This window comes from Botryllus schlosseri, chromosome 13 (assembly GCF_051294905.1).
Source record: "Botryllus schlosseri isolate E-star chromosome 13, Bs_hap1, whole genome shotgun sequence".
Lineage (NCBI taxonomy): Eukaryota > Metazoa > Chordata > Ascidiacea > Stolidobranchia > Styelidae > Botryllus > Botryllus schlosseri.
Window position 1 is genome coordinate 17,846,163 of NC_137248.1, and position 23,575 is coordinate 17,869,737.

General features: G+C 40.2%; 1 protein-coding gene across 2 annotated transcripts; it reads right to left on the reverse strand.

Moving 5' to 3' along the window:
* Nucleotides 1–655: 655 nt before the first annotated feature.
* Nucleotides 656–13,313, reverse strand: LOC145453459 (uncharacterized). 2 transcript variants are annotated; one of them, XM_080331445.1, is made up of 15 exons: nt 13,119–13,313; nt 11,557–11,721; nt 10,662–10,735; nt 10,532–10,597; nt 8,758–8,869; nt 8,473–8,603; nt 8,271–8,409; nt 7,685–7,761; nt 5,012–5,150; nt 4,835–4,950; nt 4,101–4,172; nt 3,895–3,985; nt 3,287–3,418; nt 2,760–2,875; nt 656–1,543 (listed from the first exon to the last, which is right to left on the reverse strand). In XM_080331445.1, the coding sequence occupies exons 1-15, from the start codon at nt 13,174–13,176 to the stop codon at nt 1,178–1,180; spliced, it is 1,854 nt and encodes a 617-aa protein (XP_080187571.1). In that variant the 5' UTR covers nt 13,177–13,313; the 3' UTR covers nt 656–1,177. The 2 variants fall into 2 exon arrangements, with proteins under 2 accessions (XP_080187571.1, XP_080187570.1); XM_080331444.1 differs by having other exon boundaries at nt 4,101–4,175.
* Between the last annotated feature and the right edge of the window lie 10,262 nt (nt 13,314–23,575).

Consider the following 23,575-nt stretch of genomic DNA (forward strand, 5'->3'; position numbering starts at 1 on the left):
AATTTTCAGTATCATAAAGCGGGACATGTCTAAAAAGGTTTGAGAACCACTGGCTTAGGGCTTCTTCACAAGATCAAGCTTTACGTGGAGATGGTCTTTCATCTAGTAACGTATCTCGCTAGCCCCAAAAAGCGTTTCAAGGTATCGTGCACAGCTCAGAGTTCAAAATAAAATGAAATTGATGACGGCGATATTATGTTGTATTTTTATTCCTTTAATAAAATGTTACTTCTTTTGTGATCACTATGCCCATCGCCTATGTTAGGTGGCACAGTGTTGTACTGATGTAGAGTTTTAGAACGTGGTTGCCTACTTTATATCGATATTGAATTCATGCGGCCCGCGGCCGCTACGAAATTTGAAAAGTGGCCCGCGACCCGTTTTGAGTTGGCGACCCCTGTCATAGATGTTGTCTGTTTGTCATGGTCTCTACATATATTGGTATGCGGCGACTCACGTTCTTGTTTACGCTCTCCATAATAGTAGTGTCATCCATCACCAAGGACCCGCAGAGTGGCGCAGCCGGAAAACGCAAATAATGCGGCCTTAGATCCATACCTCGTGAGATCAGTAAGCTAACTAGATTTGGAGTCAAATCACTCCGTTACTCGTTTTCGACAAGCCCTAGTCGCGACACGATGCAGACATGATAGCGTTACAGTTAGGATGGGCAATATCGAGTACCCATGTGATTTGATTCAAATTTAAGCATTAAGCTTCGAGTCGAGTAAAGTATTCGAGTAAGACTCCATATGACGTCGTAATAGTATGCACGGAAATCCAAATATGAACCTTTCATGCGACCACAATAAGGACTACCGATTCTACATCACATGATGATCTTACCTTACCTATGTTATTGCAATTTGACACAAAGCTCTGGGTTGATCACAACTTTAACTTCACAAGAATATCATTCAACCTTCAAATTCATCAACAGTATCGAAACTATAGTTCTCGCTGATAAATTTCCACTCGGTGAAGGGGCAGTAGAATTTCAGTACTTGAGAAAAAACGACATCTGCACCCGACACGAATTATTAGAATTAATGCTCGTTTCAGATGCGATTACTCGGATAATTGTGAATTACCATACTTTACAGACATGATCACGTCACAGTGCACAAAACACATAAGAGATAAAACCCACTATCGCCCGCACCCAAAAATCGAACGGTCACGTTTTCCTTTTCTTACAAAACGGTTCACATCGCTGCGAACCTTCCGGGTCCAGCCTGTCCGCCTGATACCCTTCCCCGCACCAAAATGTCAAATCGCCCATTTTCGCAGCGTTAGAAACCGCGGGCAGGTCCGCGCTCTCGACCGCTTGCGACGCGCCCTCGCCCTGCTCGGCCATGCACAGTCTGTCCTCCGCCTCGTTTTCGGCCAGCACGATCTTGAGCTGGTATTTGGCACCGCCGATTTCCAAGTACGCGACTGAGTCCGAGTTGGTCGCGTCTTCGCAAATGTTCGAGGGATTGCCGATACCGAGGTTGATTACTTCGTTGTCTTTCGATGTCTGGTCGTCCTTGATCACGAGGTCCTGGCGCGACACAAGGAGCTTGTCAGAGCACACTGTTTGGTACTCAAGTACAAGTATAAGTAGTGATTTCCAAGTAATTGGATATATATATTCTAGGACAGTGGTTCTCGACCTTTTTGGCCTCAAAGATTACTAAAGCTTCAAAATAAATGTTGCGAACCGGTGAACAATCAAAAATTGAAATTAACCCTATCATTATAATTGCGACAAAAGTATGCAACAGGAACGTAACATTGTTTAGTACTCTTGATATTAGATATTTATATGCGGTTCTATTGATGCTTCTGGAAGGTGAAGCTCGCGAAGTGCTGTCAAAGAGCATTAGTATGATTGTGATTGTTCGCTATCCTTTGGTTTAAAGGAAATGCAACGTCGCTGTTTTCTATAGCCTATATTATACTGACAAGTGTCAGAATTTAACGGAGTTTGTTTAAAAGTCTCCGTATCTTTACCATATAGCTTGTATCGCACTTGCACCATTGCCACGAACGCCCAAAGTAAACCACGAGATCTCTATTAATGCACCATGCCCAAAATTACGTTACAATCTTGTAAATCAATACAAAATTTGATCTTTTACTCCCGGAATTTATGGAAAAGCGTCCAATGACTTGCATTTTGGAATTGAGATATAAAATTCTAATATAATTGGCTGCTCGAGGCTAGAGCACTCTATAAAAGTAGAAGTACTTCACATTTGACCGCCTCTGCTTGTAGAACTGAGTCAAGTAGTTATATTTTACTCAACTTCCACTTTTACAGAACAGTTTTTAAGGCGAAATCACCCGCTTATTGCACTTTGATTTTGCAAAGTAACGAATAGTTCAATTAAATACGGTAGTATATTCATATTGAATTGAACCCGAATATTTTCGGCTGACACTCGTCAGGGGTAATCGTCAGCAACTAGTAGAGAATTGGAAAGAACATTGTACATCAACAATCGCATATGAGTTGCTGAAGATTACCCCTGACGAGTGTCAGTCGAAAAATATTCGGGTTTATTTCAATATGAATATACTATTCAACTGTATAATGAAGTTATGCACCGCCAAAAAGCTCTTGAATAGATTCAGTGAGATTGTCATGATAGCTAGTCGAAGATTGCTATTTCAACCCGTAATTGAGCAGAAATGTACAGCGTTACCGTGTTTTTTCCACTGCATTTAAAACTCCTTGGAAAAACCCCGGCACCAACGTAGAAATCACTATTTACCGAAGAAATGATGTCTTCTTTCTGAGGCTGATGCAGCCAGATATCCTCGTTTATGGGAGTGGAATCCGCGTTAGAAGAGTCAGCCTCACTCGCTTCTATGCGTTGCAGAGTGTTGTCTGAAACACAAATTTCCAAACATGGCTACAAAACAATTTATAATACTCTGATAATTAGGGAATAAAATAGAGTGCCAATCAGTGATTAGATTCCAAATAGAGCCCAGAGTATTGTCCGTTTTGACGTTACAAGAGTATGAATGATGTGGAAAGCTTACATGTGTACCGTTTAATCAATCACAATGAAAACAGTAGCAGTTCTACACCACAGACAAATTCCTTGCACTATGCGACAATGCTCTGGGTTGATCACGACCCCGCATAAATGTGATTTCCACTAAAGTGCATAGCTTTGCACTATAATTTTGGATGCTGGGATATGACCAATCAAGGTTTCAAGGCTCCCAAATCGAATTATTAGAGTTCTCGAAACATTACGCCCAGCCTTACTGATAACTAACAAATTCACACCTTTCTCCATTATTTCCATAACACGCGGCGTCTCCATAGAAGATACGTATACCACAGGATTACTATCAATCTTTCCGTTCGCGAACGCGTTCTGGGAAGAGCCAGACGGCAATAACACAGTGGATCCGCGGTCTGAAGAGAAAATTGCAAAGGTATCGCTTACAGAGAAAACGAAATGGAGTCCACGGAACCAAAGCTGAAGTACCATAATCACGGTGCGGTCATCAATAGAACTAAGGTATGAATAATCGAGATCGGTGCCTTACTCAGAGTATATAGTGATATGACTAAACCACAGCCTAACATCTCAATCGCAAAATACAAGAAGATAGACGCTTGTCCATTACTTAATTACTGAAATGAAACATGTATTTCGAAATTTGCAACATATTTTTCTACATCTTGCCGTAATATAGAGTTCATGGTCCCTTTTGGAGTGTGTGTAGGCTACCTTTTGATAATTTCATCAATTCAAAACACCGCAATATTGTTATGATACAATGAAAAGATCGGAAGGAGTCGAAACGACTTGCAGCAGTCTTTTACTCAAGCTCACAACAAGCCTATTCGGCGAGATTTACGACACAACTAACTGAATATCCAAACACCTGTCAGCGCCAGGGTGAACTGTTGATTCGTGCCGTCGTGCCTCAGAATCGCCAGTTGTTTCGCGGCTCCCGCCGACATTAAAGCTTCCACCTGAAGAATACCGGATGAAAATGATTGCTACCAATGGACTAATGACACAGCAAATTATGGAATTTTCAAAAATATATTCAGTTACCGTGTACGATTAGTAACGACTCAAGCATACCTGAGTGTCTGCATGATTTGACGTCCTTGGAGCGTTAATGGAGTCGACTGGAAGCAACACCACGCGCTGCTCCTGCTAAAAAAAGGCAAAGCTTGAAACTAAATCGACCGATTTCACTTTCTATTCCGCCTTTTCTTTAGGGTAGCGTGATCCCTCAATGATAAAGCACCTTCGCAAACAATTCAATATAAGAAGAGCACTAGTGGCCTAATCAGCATCATGAACTGGAATCACAAACAGTTCAAAGCAGCGTAGGGATATGAAATCATCAAGTCCAATGAAGGCTTCATGAACAGAAAAACGAATCATGGTTCAAGAAGTAAATATGCGACATAGTCAATATTTAAATACTGATATCGAGGTTCGGAGTCTTCTAGATGAGGTATGTGGAAGAAAGAGATTATTACTTGAATTTGTTGCTCATCATCAGAATAAATCACAGGCTGACAACGCTTGTTACTGATCTAATAAACAAGGTTGCCCGGCATTCCCGCATGAAGCACAATGAAGAATGATACGAATGTCACTTCACAACCCCAGAATCAATACTGCTCAAATCCTAACTTTAACCCTCACCCCAACTTCTATTAACATGTTCAGGTGCCGCATCCTGCTGTATTGCATGCTCATTGCTTAGGCCTACATGGCCACAGAACAATTAACAGCGTGAGCTCATGCACGATATCACGCGGGCAATACATTATACCGATACGTCTATAATTTTCAAGACACACCTTCCTATTGTCCAGTGTGGATATCTCCTCATTCCGAGCTACAATTTGGACATTAGCCGGCGTAAGATTGACGATTCTTTGCTCGCATTTCGCCGGAATCTTTTTAGGAATCCTCGCTGAAAAGAAAAGAACTCATGTCACACATGCTTAATTTACCTCTCACAGTGTTAGCTTTACAAGATTTGATTCGCTCGATGTCCTGTATGGAAGAAGCGTCGTTGTGTGCAGACTTTTTGTGGCTGAGAAGTGTGGCCGGGTACGTATAATATCTTCCGCAATGCGAGCAAGTGTAGATGTTCCGGTCGGTGTGCACAATCTACGAGACAAAGTTAGAATTATTGAGATACGAAGAGGTGACGTGTTCGTATTTCCAATTCATGTTATCGAGGGATTTTCGATCATGTCGCATTGAGACAAAATGCCACTGGACGCAAGTGATCGATTCAAAATCAAGTTTCGCTCAAACGCTTCATCACATACTTCAACGTACCTGACACATGATCATATCGCCTGTACTAGTCAATACCGATAAACCACTGTTTTTTTGTTGCTAAAAACTGCATATTAATACGCGTTCTGTTTTTTTTTGACGTCAGCGGTTGACGAAATAAATATTTCTATTTCTCTCTCTCTCTCTCTACATGGTGTCAGAGGCAATGTGACTTAGCACAGGTCAGCATTGAATTACAAATATTTGATCACGGCCATACAGCAAACCTGCAATTCTTTGCAGATCCCGCAAGGATCTAAAAGTCAGCAAGGGTTTACCAAACAGACACAAGCGTCAGATACGTAAGCCAAAACACAGCTGTTTTGGTCAATACATCATTCTGAAATACATAAAGGAAGTCAACCGTGCGTTAGACAACCTTAAGCCGGGGTTCTTATATTTTTTAGTGCAGACCCCTAAATTTGATATTTGGGTCTTCACGGATCATCAAGCTGATGATTCATCAGAGCTATTATGAACATTGGTATATCTATTGAGCATTGTTACGGCCGTTGAGACCAGACCATTCCAAACCATTTATTATTGAAGTACCGATATAGCACGACTTGTGATATTTGAGTGCAGGCAGCTCAATGGAAGGAAAGGCCGTAGTTTTATTTTTGTCCTTAATGTTCTTGCGGCATACACACCAACTCATGATATACCCATACACGATCTACATGATGTGCATATGCCGCTGGACAAGGAAGGTACAGAAAGAGGTGGTCAAAGTAGTCAAGAAAGCTACTCAAGTAGAAGTAGAAGTAGCGATGAAAAAATCTACTCAAGTACGAGTAGAAGCACTTCTTCCATAAGCAACCTAAAACTACTTGAAGTAGAAGTAGAATTTACTGACTTCAAATCTACTCAAGTAAGTTAGTTGTGAAAACGATCGTAATTTGTTCGCATGGATAGTCAAAAATTGTGCAAATTGAGCTATGCGAAAGGTGCCGAGCTTGATTCATATTGATGCATACCAAGAGGTATTCAATTTCCGACAGCATAAGCATTCGGCCACATCATGGAATGAATATGATAGCATTGATATGAAATTGCGAGACTAATCCTTCGTTTAATCGAACAGCCCGTTCTAGAAAATATATGGTATGGTACCCTCCCCCATATTATAAGGCCCGTGGTTTAGTCGAAGAGCAATACGAAGAAGTTGTATAGGATAAGGTGTGAACACTTTGCCGGATTAGTGAACGTAAATGAAAAAAGATGGTGGATCGTAAAAATGCCATATTGTGCAGCTTTATTTCCGGAAATTAAAGGCATTAATGCACTTGCTTTTATACTTCAACATGTATGTTATCGAGACAAAAGAACTGATATTAATTAGAGCTCAAAGTATATGATACTGGGAATTGTAAGTGAAATATAAAATACTACTTCTAAAATCGCAGTATGTATTTCATGTCTAAAGACAGAAAGTTTCAAAGGTGGTATGCTAAAACTGCTCTAAAACTAGAAAAGTCAGAGTTCACTTTACCAGATTACGACACGCCATGGACTGCTAGATTACGATATGATAAGTAAATGCTAGATTGCGAAACGTCAGTTTCAAACGTTATGATGAGCCATATATACTGTGGTGACATATTCCATATGGGCAAAGGGCGACCATGCGGTGTGAACGGAATGACGCCAACCCGCAACCCAAATTATCTACACGATATTTGCGTGAAATCATACTGATTACTCCGTATCCACTGAGCACGAAGCGCAACGAAAATTTTGGGTTTTACCTAACTTTTATGAAAATTAAATGCTAATACTCCGTGAAAACAGCCCCGAAATTCCTTAGGCTATCTTCCTGATTGGAGGATTAAACTAATTCTACTTGACAAACTGAAAATAGCGAAAAGTAAGTAAGTAGATCACAAAATATTACTAAGTAGAAGTAGCAAAAAGCAGATCTACTTGAGTAAGTACCAGAAGTAGAGGGAAACTACTTGAGTACTTCAAAAACGTAGAAGTACTTCGTTACTGACCACCTCTGGGTACAGATATAGGGCTTTTTAAGTCTTGGGCAGGCATTTTCAGGTGGTATTCCAACACTGGTACATTTGAATGAAAAGAGGCGAGATTTCGAGCCAATTATTAGGTTACATGATTACAAGTTCGATACTCCGCCGAAAATAGAACATCTCAGGTAACAATCAATATTTTCAGGCATTAACCATTAGTGTTGCGAAAGGTGCCGACACAGACTGAATAGTGATCTATTATTTAGCGCCAGTAAACCAAACATGCAACGATCGATAAATCTGTGAGGTATTTCTCAAAATATTCGTTTTCGTTGTGGTGGAATTGAACAGAAAATAAAGTCACAAACAGAATGAACTGCAAGGTCTCACCCGATGTTTATAGAATGAAGAATACTCGGTGAATCTCCTGCCGCAGAGCGGGTAATTGCAAATAAACGGTTTTTCACCTAGCAACGAAGAACAATAGTCCGATTCATAATCAGCCTCATACCAGTGACCAGGGCCGTGGAGTCGCATTTTCATTAAATTTTCTCTTGATGGAGTTGGAATCACACAAATTTTGTAGTTTTGTTAGTTTCTTAAAATCCTAGGCGATACTAATGACTTCAAAATTGAACCAATGCTCTCAAATGTTACTAAAACGCGCCGTTACAATTACAGAAGTGATTCAAGTTTTTCACGTAGACAGAACTCCACAAACATAATTGCTTTCTGGGAGTATGATTTTTTAAATTAAAAAAGGTTGATTCACTTGGTAATATGAATAATCATTATATCTTGTTACGGGTAGGCCAACTAAAAATTTAATAAACATATTTTTCAGAGTATATCTACAGGTAGGTTGGTTACGGAATTGTCTAGAATAAAATGAGAAAAAGTTTTTAAAGTTTCCAGACTCAGAGTTGGTGGCAGAGTGAACTGACTCCACAGCTCTGCCTGTGGCAAACTCATCAACCTGTATGTATCCGGACATGATTGTTGTAGTTGGTGACCGTGGAGAAGGTTTTTTCGCAATCCGTGAACGGGCATTTGTACGGCCGTTCGCCCGTGTGTATTCTCATGTGGACTTTCCTGATGTTGGACGTCGTAAATGCCTGAAATTGCAATCATGAGCTGGTCTGAAATCTGTGAACGCCGAAAAAGGCACCGGTCCTCACTTTGTCGCAACCCTCGAACGGGCATTTGAATGGTTTCTCGCCGGTATGGGTACGTATGTGTTTTTGCAGATCGCCAGCTGTTTTGAACGCTTTGGCGCATCCCGCGTGGGTGCAGTTATACGGCTTCTCTCCTGTATCAAAACATGACAATTGATGAGCAAAATCGAAGGCTACATGCTGTGATTGCATATAACAAATGAATCGATAATATCCTAATCCCAAAATTCTAATGATTAATTCATGAGCCGGAACACAATTGTTCACAGTTGAATGGGCAATTATTACCTGTGTGCACTCTCATATGCGACTTCAGCGCGTATCTCGTGGAGAAAGACTTCTGGCAATTATCCCAGCAACACTTGTGAGGTTTTTTGCCTTTGTGAGTCCGCTTATGGGCCTTGGGTAAAGAAAGCATTTCTGTTAGACGTCACGTCAGCATCACACAAGCTCGATTGTCGAACACCAACAAGTCATCATACTATATAACTATATATACATCAATCAATAAGCTTTGGCTGTTTAGGCACCATTTGTGCAGACAAGAGATTTGAATTGCCGCAAGCAACTAGCGTTTACTAGGTTTGCCGTTTTTGTTTCACATTAACAAAATAACAAAGGAGACTGATATGGAGTCAATTGGTTGCCACCGTAACTTTTCACCTTCAAACCATTTCATCCCTATTTCGTTACTGTAGCCCAGCTGCCTGATGAGAAGATCGATATAGGCAGACAACATGAATGGAATGTGCGAACTCAAATCGACAATTTCAACAGTGGCATTTTTAAGAAAGAAATACTACTCAGGACTGGAATTAATGCTGGCATGTTGAGATCCGTTCCATAATGTGGAACGTCAACACCACACTAGTAGATAAATAGATCAGATCGCACCATTTGTGAGGATCAGGGCTGGGGGTCCCCGGTTCCTACTCCTATCTCGGTGGGATTCGGGGTTGCTAATTTGGACAGGAAGAAGACCAAATCCGGGTTGCAGATTTTCGCTCTAGGAAATAGTCTCTATTTAACAAGCTGGGTATAGAGTATCAGCATTATTTCTAAACTGTTCATTTGACGGAAATATTTAGAAATAGTTTGTGTAGGTAGTCAGAATTACGAGCATACCCGTTAACCGGGGTAACTTTGGACAATTTTCAACAATTCCGCTTTGTGTCTTGGAAATGCTAGGGTTTAGGGGAGGCAAGTTTTGTGTTTTTCAAGGGTCATGGAGCAAAGACTAGAATTACCTAATCCAAAATCTTCATGGTCATAAATAAGTACCTTAATTTTGTAAATTATCTGTGTCCTAAGTTACCGCTGCATGTGGGGTAACTTTGGACAATGTAGTTTTTTGTATGCCTTTACACTCTATTGTCTATGAAACCTCGTAAATGAGGCTTATTTGGTAAGAGTTGATTAGAGCAGTGGCTAAAACTGAAACAAAATAGTATATGTCTGGCCTATTGCATGATTTTTACCTATTTACCATTTTAAAAAGCCATCAGGCCGGCCATAAGGAATATAGTTGACTATACACTTTGACACAGATGAAGCAGCCACCTTCCAGAGCTCTAAATATCACATTTTCCACTGTACAAAGTTACTCCATTCTGATAAAATTTGACGGGGTAACTTTGGACATCACATTTTCTTGTATTGATCTAAGGGTGAGCCCACTGAGGTTTTTGTCATGGATTAAGACTACTTAGAGGTATCTGCTGCCAAGTTTTGAATCTATGAATCACATGCTATCTATGTTTGGTTGTAAAGTTTGACGCCCATCAATTTTGATGAAATTTACCCCCGCCATTAATTTATCAATGTTGGGTCAAGTTTATCGGGTAGTGAAATGAATCCACCTTCTATTGAGACTACTTCAAAGCCGACTTAACCACAGTCGGAGCAAGGTGACAGTCACAATCAACAATGAGATAAGAGTACGGAGTCGGAGCTTCAATTTTGAGCCTCGGAAAAATCAAGAGTAAAATTTGTGTGACTCTTAACGACAGCGTAGATTTTACAGTGAAAGCAACACTTGCGAAAATCAGTTACCGCAACCTACCCGTAACAGCTTGGAAGACACGCACACCTCATTGCAACCATCTTCGTCACATGCGAACATGGCCGACTGAAGACAAAACCAACATACAGACAATACGTCAATTGGGAACGTGATGACTCAAACAACTTACTTCCACTGCAAAGGAGTCGGTCTGGCTGGCAGTCGATTCCCGTATATCAATCAACTGACGAGCCATAATATTGCCTGGAAAGTGAAAACATTCATATTCATAAATAATGGACGGACAGACAGACAAGACAAACAATTTATTGCATCGTCAAATATAATAAACAAATTGACTGTAAGCACAAAATGGCAACCAGAGGTGGTCAAAGTATTCATCCAAGGTACTCAAGTAGAAGACGTAGTAATGATGTAAATTTCTAGTCCAGTACAAGTACAATTAGCGATTTACAAGGAAGCAAAAAAGTACCAGTACGTATTCTAGGGCTAGTTTTCCCTAAAAATTTGAAACTTCCGAAGTAGAAATTAACGTAGGCTGCTGGTAGCCTAAAATCATAACTACTGTCGCCCTACCTCGCCTAGACATTGCTCATTGATCATTTGCTACCATCGTTTAAATAAATGTTCTTCTATTTTCCTTTTTTAACTAAACATTTTTTACAGCTAGACTGTTCACAGTCAAGTGTACCTGTTTGATGCTGGTGTGATCAGACTAGATGACCTTCATGGTCTTATCGATCATTCCTATCTAATAGCGAATACTGTGCATGCATATTTTCTGTACCACAATCACTGCCGTTTGTTATGTATTTTGGTTGGATGAAAATAAAGACTCCCTAAAGACTCTCTCTTTCTGTAGTAGGCTAAGTAATGCAAGTACTCAAAACCTAGTACTTGATTATGTACTCAGAAAAAGTAGAAGCAAAAAGATGTCTATCTAATAGGAGAGTCATATACAGAACCTTCTCAAGCTAATATTATCAAAGAAAATCGAGACAATACAAGATCGAGCAAGTAGTCCATATAGGAACGCCAAAAAAAATCAATAAATAACTGGCTACCTGTAGATTGATCCTCGTACGAGAGAAAGGTCGCCGCATTTTTCGTGAGCTGTAGAGGATCATCGCCAACTATCGCCATTGAACCCACGTCTCCCGTATTGATTTCCAATGTAAACTGGTGATTGTTTACGGTGTCTTCGGTGCCCATTTCAAATCCCAATTCAACTGTAATTGCAAGCTTAATTAGTGATATATATTAGCTTTAATAGCGGCATGTGATAGCGGTATTGGTGCTATACAAGAACTTACCATGGTCAACAAGTGGTACACAAAGGTCAGTAATGAATATAGACCTCTTACTAATCTCACTGCAATCAAGGTTCAAAATCATTATTCTGTATTGAAGGATTCCTCTCTTCAAACATATTTTTGCAACAATTACTTATCTTTAAAGCAGATTAATGATATATAAGCAACTTCTGTAAAGTGGGCACCGCACCATTAATACATTGGAAGGTGATTATTAATATAACCATTCCAATTTCCATGTAATTGCAATTAATTACACTAATTTTGCGTTCATATTAGACCTGTTGGCAGATGGTTCAACATCTCTCACTTTGTGTCTGATCCTAGAGTTTCGGTTTGGTCCTAGTAACATTTCATTTGAAGATACCACAAGACCCTGCTGGAATCTCGGTACGTTTTGCCTAATATGACAGGTGAGCACTGAGCACTGAGCAGCGATGATTCTCCAAGTTGAAGTAATAAAAAATAAATAAAAAATAAAGAATTGTGTAAGCACAGGACACCAATTCCATACAGCACAAGATTGCGATACGCTGAAAGTTTTTATGAATGAGTCAAAATAACAGAAACAGAACTTGTATGTAGTACAGTTAAACTGCAGAACATACCAGACTTGTACAAGTTATCGAGATTTCAATATGTGCAATTGGAACTAGAACTACTCACTTTTCAAAGCTCGCAACTAAACCTAAGGACCTGTCGACCTTTATAAATCCGCAACTAACTATAGATTCAATTCTGAAGCCACTTAATAATTTTTATTTCATCGGAATGAGATAGGATTTTCACAGGAACATGAGTATAAGTTTCAAATGGGAGGGGTTTTGACCCCCAAACCCCATTGCCTGGCTATGCAACTCCAACTGTTAATTCAGTTGTGACCTGTGACGGCAGTTAGGACTCATAAGGTCTGACCTAGCTAGGCCCTAGGCTGCATCGCTGCTTGTAGATCACACAACAGAACATTAGTATCACAATTTACGCCAAACGATGGCACGTGTTTTCTAGTTCACTAGTCGTTGGGCATGGGCAACTAAATTTAGCTTTCAATGTGCAAGTGCAACTATAACCAATTAACCATACAACTACTCTCGAATTCTCCCAAATCCGTAGTGAGCACTACCGGAGGGTACTCAAAAAAGCAGCATAGTCGGCCTTCAACTAACTAGATAGTTTGTACAAATCTGGAACATACCAGAGCGTACGATTTCTGCAACGGTACCTCGAGTAGATACATTTTTAGGATATACAGGGTCATTGCAACAATATATTTCTGTGTCATGTCACTCAGCAGTTCAGTCCTGTCCACTTACCGGCACTATCGGCTTCCTGGGAAACATCAATATGTAACATTCCTTCCGCATCGTCCATGATGAGGCAAAACTTGAGCGCCGCAGCTTTACGGCAAAGTAACCAATATGCAGGTATACAGTAACATTTAGTACCACAGAGAAGATCCGTCTCCCATCGCAGTCACCACCAATTAATGCGAAATACGTAAGGATTATGGGAGCAGCTACGACCCAAACAACCTTCGTTCTGTGACCACTTGATGACTCTAAAGAGAAAAAGTTTGTTTGTTTGCAATGCAGCCATCAACAGCAACAACAATCATTGGGTTATAATTTTCATCTGAACAAGTTACACACAATGTACAATGCGGTAAGACACAATGCAATGTAACGAACAGATAGGAGGATGTCGAACGGCACGCATCAGTAGCGATCCTTTACTCTAACATCCACCTCGGCCTAGAGTGCCCGATGTCACAGTTCTTTTCGATGATGATCATTTTTGAAGCCGCGGTCCTTTCTACTAGTTCTTTTCATTCCTTGTGACTGCTTTATTTCTTCGGGCCATAGCCTTTATAAGCAGTATAAAGTAGGGATGGTGTGAACGTGAGGTCAACGTTCGGGTTCTGTGTGTGAACCTCAGAAATTGAGAGGTTCACGTGCACAAACGAACCTTGGTAGGTTCTGCACTGTGAACCTTTTTCATATATTACAATTTACACTTCATTATAACATCTTCCGTTGAAATTTTTTGCATTTGATGAACTGCGGGCCACTCCATGCATGGCGCTGGCAGCATGAAATAATCAACACTAACGAGCATGTACCTTGACAATCTCAAAAATTTTAATTGCTTTGTTACAAAATTTTGCTCGAAATATCCGGCTTTCCAATGGTGGATATTTAGTGACTCTCCGCTGTGAGCTTGACCATCAATCACACATCATCAAGAGCGAAATACACTACATGTAGGTGGTCAGCGAATGATTTTTTTCCCCCAATCAATGAAATTGATATGGTTGTCTGGTGTAAAAAATCTAACAGGCGTTCGAGGTCAATCTTGATTTCAAATGTTTATTGTATCATAAAAAACAAATCTGCGCGATTGGAGTGTTGACTACTGCTGTGTAACTCGTTAATGGGCTATAGAAACCCGTTTTAAACTCTCCCCAATATCAACGTAGCAATACTCAAGATGTCAAATACATGGTCCGGTCTGGCATAGACCGTTAAGTCGTAAGCTTATATTCCCTTGCAAGTCCTCGTCGAAATTGTTGGCAAAGCTACGGATAGATATTGATTTTATAAATTTTTTATATCATTTGATTGCCCCAGTTGATACATTTGGCGACGTTTGAAACGTCAATATGTAGGCCTACTTCAGCACTGTGGTATTATGTGGCCGAGTCGTCGCTAGGTATCGTGTAGCCTACATTAATAGGCTATCACTTCACTAAAATGTAGGGTTGTAATTAGCAATATGACCCGTGACGTCATGGGGTTCACTTTCGCGTTCACACGAACCTGAACCTTTCAGAGGTTCACTCCATCATCCCTAGTATAAAGGCTATGATGCAGCATAACTACGCATGGCAGAGCCGCACAGCTACGTTGTAAATTGCTACATGTTTGCAGTGTGTACCTCGTAGCTTATTAAATTATTTATAATCGAATACCAAGCCTTAAGTTTTTCACATATATAAGTAGCCTATAGAAATTTTTAGATGACCACTAAAATATGGCGCTCGAGGCGATAGAGCGTCAAAATGCGCTGCAAGCCAATGGGTTGCGAATTCGATTCCGACCGAGGTCGATTCCAGAATTCCGACCTAAGTGCTGGAGGTTTATCTAGCCTCCTTCTATCCATCTTATCCATGTAAGTCAGGGGTGGGCAAACTTTTTAGCTCGCGGGCCGCATTCAACATTTGAATCCATCGGCGGGCCGCACTATATGAAATTGGGATACTACGCCAAAATTTAATATAGGCCTACTTATTTGGTTATATAGTGAGCGATAACATGGAAATAATATATATTTATTCGTGATGTATTTAAGACAAAGCAAACATTGATTTGATGATAACGTGCACGCTCCAGAAACATTGACGAGAATTGATATGCTGGTCGTCCTCATATCGTCAAAATTAGGGATGAATCTAGGTTGTCCATGATCATGGATTCTTATAATTGGTTGTAAATTTGAGTCTGTGAGCAGCGATTTGTTCGTAGATTTTGCTGATTGTACTTTGGGTTTGACTCCAGGACACAAAATGCTGACAGCATAACCATATGTTACCTATAAATACTCTTCTACAATATATAAATATTATTTCTACGAATACTTCTACACATAAAAAACGAGTCTATCTGAAACACTCGCGAATCGCTTTATCCAAATACAGCACAAAAAGTATTAAACTTGCTCGTGTTGTCAAACTTAAATCACACTTGTAGTCCAAATTAAGTCATTTACGATTCACGTTCTGTGATGTTTGGCAATTGAATGCTTTCAAAGTACATGGGCCGTGAGGTCAGGCCCTCGTGCAATCAATATAATCAATATAAAATACTATGGTAGAATATAACTCATCATAATAATAATATAACTTATCATGGGAGTCAATGCCTCTTCATGGACAGCACAAGAAGTTAACTTCACAGCCCCATGTAGACGAGCTTTCATGGACCTGGCTATCCAGCTCTGGTCTGAAAACGGCAAGCGAAGGATTCATTTTCGCAGAGACCAATCGCTTCCTACAAAATACTATCGCAAAAGAATTCTGAAGCAAAACACGGACGGCAAATGCAGAATGTGCCACAACCAAAATGAAATTGTGGCACATCTCATGTCCGGCTGTGGTGCACTTGCAGCTACCGAATACACATGGAGACACAATAGGATTGGTCACTACATTCATCTTGAATTATGCAAACATTTTAACATCACCACTTCGACAAAAAATTGGTACGATTACAGCCCAGCACCAGTGACAGAAAACGACCAGGTAAAAATTTTGTGAGATGTACCAGTTATAACTGACCGCGAAATCAGAAGCAACCGCCCGGATATGATCATCAAACTAAAAAAGAAAAGAGAATGCTTGTTCATTGAACTGGCTGTCCCAGCTAATCACAATATACAACAAAAAGAATCAGAAAAGCAGTCCAAATACGCAGACCTCAAAATGGAATGTGAGAAAATGTGGCGATGCAAAATAAACATTGTACCGATAGTCATTGGCGCTACAGGGGTCGTAAGCAAAAAACTCATGAGACAAATCCCACAGATTCCGGGTAACGTTCGATTCGACATGATCCAAAAGATCACGTTATTGGGCACTGTGCATATTCTTCGGAAGGCGTTGACTAAAATTATACTAGTGAATCACAGCATCATTTCTGTAATTTCGATTCTTCATTTTCAATCATCTCTACTAGGGATGGTGTGAACCTCTGAAAGGTTCAGGTTCGTGTGAACGCGAACCTTTTTGAAAGGTTCTGTGTGAACGCGAACGTGAACCTCGTGACGTCACGTGACGTCATATAGCTAATTCCAACCCTATCTTTCAATGAAGTGATAGCCTATATTAATGTGCACAATACCTAGCGACGACTCGGGCCACATAATGCCACAATGCTGAAGTACATTTTGGCGTTTTAAACGTCGCTAAATGTATCAACTGAGGCAATCAAATGATATAATACTCCCATAAAATCAATATCATCCTTCGCTTTGCCAATAATTTCGAAGAGGAGTTGCCAGGGAATATAAGCTTACGCCTTAACGGTCTTGACCAGACCGGACAATGTATTCGGTGTATGAGTATTGCTACAATGATATTGGGCAGAGTGTAAAACAGGTTTTTATACTTGCTACCGATATTAGGCTACCACAAAAGTTATACAGCTGTAGCGAACACCTCAATCGCACGGATTTGGTTTTAATGATACAGTAAACATATGATGTGAAGATAGACCCCGTACGCTAGCTAGATTTGTACATCAAAAAACGATATCGTTCTTATTGATTGGTTGAATAAGCATCATTCGCTCTCTACATGTTATGTATGTCGCCCGTGATGTTGTGTGATTGCGGGTTGGCTCACATAAGAGAGTCACTAAATATTCACAAACGGAAAGTTAGATATTTCGAGCAAAATTTTTGTAACAAAGCAAGTAAAATCTTTGAGATTGTAAAGGTGCATGCTCGTTTTGAGTTGGTTTTTTATGCTGCCGGCGTCATTCATAGAGTGGCCCGCAGTTGAAATGCAATAAATTCGATCCAAAGATGTCAATATGAAGTGAAAATTTTAATATATGAAAAAGGTTCACAGTGCAGAACCTAACAAGGTTCTGTTGTGAACGCGAACCTCTAAATTCCCGAGGTTCACACACAGAACGCGAACGTGAACCTCGCGTTCACACCATCCCTAATCTCTACCTATGCTGTGTAACCCTTGCCAATTCTTCATCTACTGCAATTCTGTAATCTGACTTAGACTCCATGTATTGCATAGGAATAACAATTTGACTGCATTACTGAAATTTTAAAAAATTTACTCCAATCTCGCCATTTTCCTTTGGGTGCAGGTTGCTCCCCGGATTATGTGTGTATTGACCAGTTTCTTACTGTGAATAAAGAATATAACTTATCATGTCGAAACATACTAAGCAGAAGTTTAATCAAGTACCAACAGTAATTTGATATTTTACGCATTTCATCAATATTTTTACAACTTTTATTGAGGCTTTCGCAGGCCGCACAAAACAATGTGGCGGGCCCATGTGGCCTTGGGCCGTAGTTTGCCCATCCCTGGTGTTAGTGGTATCTTATAAAACCCTAAGAGCGTGTCGTGCTACAAAGTCGCTACGGAATAAAAACGAAGAAAATCAGCCTGGCGTAAATGACCATATAGTAGGCGAAAAACGCAATGCATACCAGAAACAACAACGCACGGTCAAAAATCATAAATCAAGCGGTGGTCTGTTGGAGAGGTGTAGAAAACGGGAAAAAAATCCACTTTATTTCGCCAGACGTCAAGCAACCTTCATCAACTACAGTAACAACTCCGAAACTATAAAAAAAAATCACAGCGAAACGCAATGTATGTGTGTTGGTGAGATGATTTTTCATGGCACGCCAAATGATTTGACGCACACGACATACAACAAATAATTAACCATGTTTGTTGCAAACAATGTTCCCTAAGCTGCTCACGCGCGCAATTGCGCAGTGCGGACACGGTCCCTGCGCACAGAATATCTAAGTTGCGCACAAAAAATCCGAAGTGATGACTTTTTTTAGTCGTTACGAACTGTTGTCCAAGGGACCGCGCAGTGAGTTGGTGAGTGCGCGCACAGTCGTCAAAAATTAGAGGGGAAATTGGTTGCAAAACATTTATGTTTTCAAAATTATTTGGTGAATCAACATAAAACAGGGTCTTTTGGGCAAATTTTATTTATCTTTATATTTTTTTCGTGCCATTGGTCGATTTACGGGGACCTAATTTCTCGATTGTAATGTGATAAAACCGCAAAAATGTAAATATGACAACCTAATATCGTACGAAACCGTTTGAATGTAGGCTATTAGTCTATAGAGCTGTGTAGGCTACTGTGCAGCCTGCTGGAGTGCGACTATTTTGTGAACCAGCATTTCGGAGCTGAGCATTTTCACGCTATAGGATACACACGTTTCGGGCAACATGCGACCGCCGACCATGCGACTCCGTGCGCTGTGTGCGCTGGCAAAATGATTGTCGGAAATAAAACCGTGAAATAAAATAACCGCCGCATGTTGGCCAAAACGTTAGTCCAGCGCCCGCATGCGGCTTGAGCCGCGCATATCAAATGAGACCGGCAGACGGAAATAATATAATGAGTCCGGTGTCAAAATGCCAATTTAGAATTTTCTCCTGTATAGCAATGACAATACTTTTACCGCGAACTTTGTAGCGTTGCATACGGATCTAGTGTCGAACCAATTGTGACATCAAACCAACTTGTATGATACAGGGGTGAGCACTTTTTTCATCATCAGACCATATCATCGTAACATCTTTGATGGGCTTGTTATATACTTATTGGCGATGGTACCCAACACAGGACTTGGAAACGACCAAAGCAACCAGAGAAGATCGGCCATTATGCGACTAAAATTAAATAACGCGCAAATATTACGTACACTAGACCAGTGGTTCTCAACCTTTTTCACCTCGCGGACCGGTCAAATTTCGAAAGATACTTGGCGGACCGGTGGACATTAAAAATTGAAATCAACCCAAAATGCAATGTAGGACTATGTATGTATATGCCCTTCAGCCGTTTTTCTGCAGGTATGGTACTGCAGCAGGGTTGCCCATTGCCCAATCGTGTGTTGCTATTCACGGCCGCATTTCGATTCCAGGACATATTCGTAATGACCCAACTAGACGCGAAATACCCATGTTAAACTGTCTATGTCAATTTCTGGTGTGCTCCGGACTAATATACTTTTTCATATCGTCTTACTATACGCACCGAAATCGCTATAGTGGTCATGTCATGAATAAATAATGACTACGATCGGGGTCGCGCGAAACGCGAAATTTTTTTCCGATTCACGAATGAATTTCGTCATTAACATTCGCAGTTTTACATATTACTATCAAATATTTTTCATTTTACCATTTTGATTTTTTTTTTTCAAATTTTCGGACGAGATGCGTGAATGTGGCTTATTATCGGACAATCATGTGCATTTCATATAAACCGGCGATGGTATCTCGTCACCGGCACCGGTATAGTTCAGCTATTTGACAGACAGACGGGAAAAGAGCAAAGAGCGATAGTCAATCAATATGTGGATTGTGGATGCTAGTTAGTTGTCTGCGACATGCCGCTGCTATGCCCGAGGCATTGGAGGGATACCGCAAACGAAGCACAATCCGTGGTCTATATCGAATTCGAAAAATTCCCTCATCTCTGATCCTGTTTGCTGGCAGAGACCACTCCATCGATCAAGATGAAGATGCAACTATTATGGATAGTCCCGATTTGACTCAACATGTTTCCTCGCTACTAGAACAGATCAGTCATGATTTTGGCGACCCATCATTATCACATAGGTTAAACGTTTTCAGCTATCATTACCACATACGTTGAACGTTTTTTGATGATGATTCACAGCCCCACATTATTAAAGTTTAAGCGTTATCCTTCATCGCCTTGATTGACATGGATCGTCATTCATCCCATTTTCTTCTGTTCGCGTTTTTGTTATTATGAGTGAAAAAAAAAACTAAAAAAAATCATGATTTGAAATATGTATTTGATTAAAATCGATTTTATTCAAGGGCAAAATGATTTTGACCAGAACCCTAGCTAACTCCCTCTTGCAGACTACAATTCAAACTACTCTGTTTATTAAGTAGCCAGAAACAAATTGTTTTTAAAGGGATGTAGCCTATGATTATTTATCAACTATTGAAGCAATCCAAGCAGTTTTCTGTCGCCGATACCGCTGTTCAAAGAGCAGAATACATGACACCTCACTTAATTTCATCAACTATATAAATAGAACTGCAATCAAATTCTGTGTATTTGTGTAATCATTCGGAGTCAAAACAACAGCTCTCGAAGGTAATGGTGCAGCTGTGGAATTATGATAAGTTTAGATCTGGGCTCTTCTACTGGGTGTATCGTACACCTCAGGTGTACCATAATGTTTGAAGAATGTACCACTTTGATGGGGTGTACCAGATAGGCTACCGCATTACAAAATACCAATGACTAGTTATCACAATATATAGGTCAATTCATAACAGGTTGACTTGATGTGCCATATCGTCCAATGTTGATATCAACTGTGTGATGGAAAATTACATTCATTTTGTGATGTCACCAGGAAATGTTTCTCCTCATTATTTAATTGTTGGTAATGGGCTTATTGGTTCCTTTTGGAGTAAAACAGGATTGAGTTAGGAAGTGCTCAGCATGCGATATCTGTCCATAATGATTCTATTGGAAACTGCCGCGATTGCTTAGACATCTTGAATTGATACTTCCTGCCCAGATGGTTATAAAAGCGGAGTGTACGTACATAATTGCAGGGGCATAGCCATGGGGTCCTCGGGTCGAATTTGAGAACCACTGTCTTAGATGGTGGTCCAGGAATTTGAATTGGTTCTCAAATCTCTGAGGGATTTTAATTAAACCAGTGGTTCTCAACCGCCGGTCCGCGACGACTTTTCTGTCGGTCCGCGAGATATTTTATACTCCCGAATTCGAGATATTTTATTTAATCTTAAAATTTTCTCGGCGCTTGGCGTGATTCAATGCAATTTCATTTTTCGATTTTAATAATCGTAGCGCCCTTTGCAATCTGAGCCCCACAGTACAGATGCGAACATCGGAGGAAAATGATGCTCCCCATCAGGGCCGTAACAGCACTTCGCTCCCCAGACCCCCCTCTGCCTGTTCGCTTATTACCACTACTTACTTATCCTCGACATTAGGGGGCGTTTAGTGGTGCAGTTTTTCTGGCTTAAACGCGCGAGGCGCGAGAATTTTCTATAATTAATGATTCAATCGGTCAATATGATCGGGAATTGCATATCTGTTGCTATCAATATTTATCCTCTCTCTGAACACGTAATAAGATTTACAGGTAAAAGCTGAGTAAGGTGTGTTTGAAAAGGTAGGACCCCTCAATATTATAATTAAACATCTTCGGGCGTATACCCGTTAGCAGGAATGAAACAGCACTTCGTCAGGCCCCGCAAAACATCTTGGGTCTGAGGCTCCCATAGGGTGATAAACCTACCCCTCCCCCCATCACCATAACGTAGGCTATGAAACTAAAAGACGTACACCATTTCAAATTGGTATTTATTCACTGGCATATAATTTTTCCCTGCGGGATGGTATTTGTCTTGTGAGATTGCCAAGACAGTATGTTATATACATAACGGAGTTTTCGGTCAGCATTAAGGCAGTCCTTTTCAGCCAAGGTTTACTCGCTGTCGATCATTCTGACACACTTCTTTGAGTCGCATGTTACCCAAAAATTAAGATAATTGGCAACTTGAAATCGCGCAGAGCGCGAAAAAATTTTGAAAAAGTTGCATAAAGTTTCAAAAATTCACTAAATAATTTTGGGCCCCCTTAGAGGCCCCCCCCCCAATTGGGGGTGTGGGGTGTGGAAGTTACGAGCCTGCTCCCCATATTAAAATGCCAACTTTGGAACGTGCGCTCATCACGAAAGAAATTTGTTTCTGGTACGGGAGATTCTATAATATCTTTCCACTATACCGACGATCCTGATTGGAGTTTGAGAAATGACTATGATAACAATTGGCGCACCTGAAGATGCATCATCATTTATAACTTGCCCTAGATTTTCGTAAACGCTCCCTCCATCAACTCTATCCATGAATCTGATCGCATTGGCTGAGAAAGGAAAATATTGATAGTAATATGTGAAACTGCGAATACTAATGAAAAAAATCATTCGTGAATCGGAAAAGTTTTCGCGTTTCGCGTGACCTTATCCGATCCTAGTCATTATTTATTCATGACATGACCACTATAGCGATTTCGTTGCGTATAGAGACGATATGAAAAAGTGCATTAGTCCAGACTTGGACGACTAGATAATTCTAGTTGTCTAATTTCACTAAATTATAGTGAAATGAAAGTAATCTAATCCTAATCTAATTTGTGAAATGTTTCGATGCTCTAATTCTAATCTAATTTGTGAAATGGTCCTATGCTCTAATACTAATTCTAAACTAATTTGTGAAATGGTCCTACGCTCTAATTCTAATTGTAATCTAATTTATTGTTTTACTGAAAATGCCTCGTTGTCTGCGACATTTTGCAGCTAGTTAACAAGAATATCCCTCTCGCGCAGGGAAATCTAGTGCGAACTGCCAAGCCGCCATCGCATTACTTACAGTACACCGAAAGTACGATCATAGTAGTAATTGTGTCGAATAACAACCATGGGTTAGTACAACGCCGAAGTCGATTCTGCGAGTGCGGAATAGTGTTGTTGGACACAGGCGAATCGCATATTTTGAAAAAAAAACAATCATTTGAAACTGAAATCAATTACAGCATTTCAAAATGCTTTACGTCGCGTTTTTCAAAAATCACACATCAGATTGCCGGTAGCATGTGGCCCGCGTCTTGGTGAACCCGGGTGAGTGCAAAACGAGCCAAGCTTGGTGTGTACAGACGTTGTGATGCTTATGGGAACGCGCTGTGATTTGATATGAACTGAACTTGATTTTTGCTGTAGCCTATTTAGCGTTCACAATTTCATTCAGCTCCCAAGTTTTTGCGAATTCAGTAATTCTAATTCTAATCTAATTTTGAAAATGCTGTGTAGCTCTAATTCTAATTCTAATCTAATTTGGAAAAAAGTTGTTGCTCTAATTCTAATTCTAATCTAATTTGGAAAAACTGTGTAGCTCTATACCAGTGGTTCTCAACCT